Below are 4,481 nucleotides of genomic sequence, written 5' to 3'. Positions count from 1 at the left end.
TTGTCCTGTAATTTAGATTTGTATGGAACTTTTAATAGCCAACATCTTGACAGGCATCAGTTCAATGAAAATAAATTTCCCTTCTTGTAAGAATGATAGATTACACACACACAGAGAAATCAGACTAGTTCAGTTTGTATGGAAACAAACACAATTATACAATTTATTTATTAATACAGGTTTAATTTACAATACAATTGATCTAGCACACCCAAAACTTAGCTTATTTACACAGCATGAAAGGCAGCTGCACCAGGTGTCACTCGTCCCCAGTCTGCTCTAGGCTCCTAGGCTGGGACCTGGTGGGCCTGATGCCCCCCCGCACCTTCCTGCATCCCCAGTGGCACCCCAGCATCTCCCCTCAAGCATCTCCATGGCCCACGCAGTCCTGTGGGACCTCCTCTTGCAGCCACCGAGGCAGCATGGGGGATCTGCCAGAGATTCTCCCAGGTGCAGGAGGGATTGAGCCTGTTTTGTCCCCATTAGTTGTTCCTCATGCTCTGTTGGAACCCAGTCCCCCGTGAGCTCCATCCATACCACGCGCAGGGAAAACACCGCAGCGATAATGACACATTACAGAACATCTTGGCTCTGTGAATAATTGCAGATACACGCTGCCCTGCCTTTGCACAGGCATCTCCACGAAGGCAGTGGGAGTTGCAGAGACATTATTAGGTCTCATGACATTTTAAAAAGGCTTCAATATAAAATGTCTTATAGGGGTTTCAAATGCTGGAATGGAACTGAAAGTCTTTGCAATAATAATTGCCAGATGCTAAAAACGACCCACAGAGAAGCATTGCATAATTGCTTGGAAATGAAAGAACAGAGAGATCAAAGTCCATGAGCAAAGTTAGAGAGGAAAAAGCCCGAGTTATTTTCAAGCAAAGCCATTACAGCTGCTTCTATAGCTGCCCTTCAGCTTGACTCACCCCCGACTGCAACAGAAGCAAAGGTGACACACAGCAGTGGCACAGAGGACTACACCCGTCAGCACCACAGGTCCGGCGCAGGAAGCTTGTGGGATATCATCTCCAGGAAGAAAAATCAGGCGTAGAGCCTTTGTATCAGCTTGGCAAATCGGCGCTTTATTTTGGCAAGTAAGCGTGACACTTCAGTCAGCACCAAACGCTCATGCAGAACTCGCTTGGGTTCCTGAAATCATAACGAGTAAGATTTTCTGCTGAATCGAGTGGTGTGAGGGCTCCGGCTGTAACTGGGGAAAACTCCCCTGGCACACACGGAGCCACCGACCCCTCGTGTTTGTGTGGGAACAGCCTGAGGAGACTGGAAAAGCAGCTCACGGACAGACACGGGAGACAATGGAGCATCAGGAGTCAGCACTGAGTGTAAGAGTTGTTCAAATATGAGAGATATTAACATGGACACAAACATCAGGGCTCTGTGTATTAGTCTGCAACACATGAACAAATAACGGCTGAGAGAACAGGCCCTTCTCTAGCTAACATCTTACGTAGAAAACCAGCAGTTATTAATAGACAAGAATGCTTTCAAACTAAGAAAGGGTGTGTACTTTCCAGCATCTCCTGTTCCGTATTTTGTTCGTCTTCAACAACAAAATCATTTCACTAGAAAAGTGCTATAAAAAGAAGCAATCCCTCTCTCCCTTGTCTCTTGCGTCAAGACTCTGTTGCTGTGTAAAAATCAAACCTACGGTGCAGTCCTGAAGTCCTTACGGTCTTCTGCTTGGACTAATACATACACAAAGTAGAAGATCTACGGCATAGGCTGACAGAGAATATTTGCACCGATTTTCTTGAAACCTTTCTCAACCATGCACTGCAGATGAGGCTTATCATGCTTGTCTCTTGCTAACAATAGCCAAAAAGAAAAAGCAGAGGGAGGGAAGACAAGAGATACACTAAGCCCAAGTCTCCAGTCCTTTGATTTGTGGGAAGTATCTGCTAAAAGTTTCTATCAGAGAGGACTTTGCTTTAAACATGCAGCTTCCAGATGCAGATGTTTCTTCCTGAAGCAGCATCACCTGAACTGACCTGTCGTGAGTCTCAACTAACACCTGGGTAATTTATTTGGATGAAATAAGAGAGGGGGTAGAAAAAATATCTAAGAGAACTTGCAAGAAAAGATTGCAAAAGTAGTTTTAGCCACATGCAAAACCAGACTGACAGTTGGGAAAGGAAAGGCAAATTGCCAAGATAACCAGCTAGTAACCCACTGGTACTTACAAAAACCCGATTTCCTTCATGAAGGAGGCAGCTCTTGCTTAAGGATGCCAGGAATCACCCCTGGGTTTGGAGCCAGAGGATGTGGAACCTCCTACCTTAGCAAACAGGGAAAGTCAGGGTAAGGGGGGGAAAAAAAGCAAACAGCCCGATTATATGCAGGAATAGCTGTAATCACGCACAGAACTGCAGAAGTCTCAGGAATTGCAAAGCACACAGGAAAACTTAACTTCTACCGTGGAAAAACTGCATCTTTGGTAGGCAAGCCAGTCTGTCTGCCAAAAATGTAAGCATCTGGAGCCACATCCATGTTCATTTGCAGTGCAAATGCCTAGCTTTGTTAAAGATTTGCTCCGGTCAATAGATTCCTGAAAGCAATTTTTGAAGTATACACATTACAGATACTATGATGTCTTTCGAGCTAATAGGCTGGAAATACTTAAAAACTAGCATGTACTCACAGGAATAGAGATGTTTGTTTCTGACATTTTTTCTCTTCTGTAAACTTCTTGCATTAAAAACTTGTAGTCACATGTAATTGCTAACATTGAACATTTATTTTTTTAAAAAAATAAACATGCAGAAAGCCATCCTCTTTAAAACCAACAGATAAAATAATCCAGCGGAGATTTTAGAGAAAAGCAATAGCCCTATAAGGCATGGATTCATCTGAAACCTCCAGCAGAAATGTATTTTCTGTGGGAGTCCCTGCTCCGATTACACCATGCAGGGGTGCGAGTCCAGCCAAAGTCAATCACATCACAGAGCACTTGCCTTGCAGTTTATCTTTCTTTTTCTGCTGCTTGGATTTCTTTCCGTCCACTTGGAGACTGACAGTTCTCCTCTTCTCCAGATTCAAGAGCTCCTGGAAGAGCTCCTGCACGTTGTAGTTCATTTTGGCTGATGTCTCCATAAAGGAGCACTTCCACTTGCTGGCTAGCGCTTGCCCCTCGCTGGCATCCAGCTCCCTCTGGGTCTCGTCACTTTTGTTACCCACCAACATTATTGGGATTTTTTGGATGTCCCCTTTAATCTGACAAATCTGTTCAAAGATGGGCTGAAGATCTTCCATGGACTGCCTGCTGGTGACCGAGTACACCAAGATGAAAGCATGCCCTTTGGATATAGACAGCCTCTGCATAGCAGGGAACTGATGGCTTCCCGTGGTGTCTGTAATCTGAAGGGTGCAGATGCTCTTATCACAGCTGATTACCTGCCGGTACGTATCTTCGATCGTAGGGATATAGGTTTCCCTGAAAGTTCCCCTTACAAAACGAAGGACCAAGGAGCTTTTGCCAACCCCTGCTGCTCCGAACACAACCACCCTGTAATCATTGCTTTGTTCAGGCATGTTTGCTGCGCTGCAATGCAAGATTTTAACTGAAAAAGCCCGAGTTCTTCAAGTTTACACACCCCTATACAGAGGCGGCCTGCGGAGAAGGGAGAGGGAGGGAGGTAAAGGGGAAGAGGAGCAGGGGGAGAGAAAGAAAAAGAAATCGTTCACACCACCTCGGTAATTTTACGGTACGTTACTGAAATAAGCTATTAAATAAGTCACTCCCCTCCCATCCTTTTTTCTTGCGTTAAAGAGGAATAAACCACTATTCCCCACCCGCCCCGCATACATCCCATGAAGACTGAACGTTATGAGAAGCGAAAACGAATTCACCTGTAGCCATCAGCTCCACCGCCCAGCGAAACGAGCCTGCGATCGCCCACCAGCCCTGGGGAAACTGCCACCTCCGGCCGGAGCCCCGCCGCTGCGGGCAGGCTCGGCTCGGCGCCTCCCTCCTCCTCCTCCTCCTCCTCCTCTTCCTCCTCCTCCTCCCCTGGGCCTGCGGGGAGCTCCCCCGCTCCCGCTCGGCTCCTGCGGGCAGGCAGCGCTCCCAGGGCTTTCTCTCCCTTCCTAGATGCTCCTTCCACCCCCGAAAGCGGCGGGAGCTGCCGGGCTGGGAGAGCCGGGCGCTGCGGCGCCCTGAGGGGCGGGATGGCGGCTCCCGCAGCGGGCGGTACCACTCCCCGGCCAGGGCAGCGGGCACCCGGCCGGCCGGCACTCTGCCGCGCCGGAGCCCCCGACCTGCTTACAAAAGCCTCAAAAGCCCCATAAAAATCCCACCTTCCCCTCACAAGCCTCATTAAAAGAAAGAAAGAATCAACACCACCGCCTCAACCTGGTGGTTAAAGCTGTCGGAGCCAAGTTTCGGTGCTCCATCCCTCTAATTCCACACAAGTGTCTTTTTTTTCCCCTCCATCGCACCTCCTTTAGCCCCCAGGCGT

At 47.9% G+C, this 4,481-nt stretch overlaps 1 protein-coding gene across 1 annotated transcript; it reads right to left on the bottom strand.

The window, feature by feature from the left end:
* Window positions 1-2,739: 2,739 nt before the first annotated feature.
* On the bottom strand, window positions 2,740-3,981 carry DIRAS3 (DIRAS family GTPase 3). Its single transcript, XM_074833166.1, has 2 exons — window positions 3,874-3,981; window positions 2,740-3,634 (listed from the first exon to the last, which is right to left on the bottom strand). Exon 2 carries the CDS (start codon window positions 3,553-3,555, stop codon window positions 2,959-2,961), a length of 597 nt encoding a protein of 198 aa, XP_074689267.1. The 5' UTR covers window positions 3,556-3,634; window positions 3,874-3,981; the 3' UTR covers window positions 2,740-2,958.
* Between the last annotated feature and the right edge of the window lie 500 nt (window positions 3,982-4,481).

The sequence above is a fragment of the Strix aluco genome, chromosome 8 (genome assembly GCF_031877795.1).
Source record: "Strix aluco isolate bStrAlu1 chromosome 8, bStrAlu1.hap1, whole genome shotgun sequence".
Taxonomy (NCBI): domain Eukaryota; kingdom Metazoa; phylum Chordata; class Aves; order Strigiformes; family Strigidae; genus Strix; species Strix aluco.
This window is presented reverse-complemented; position numbering and strand designations above follow the sequence as displayed.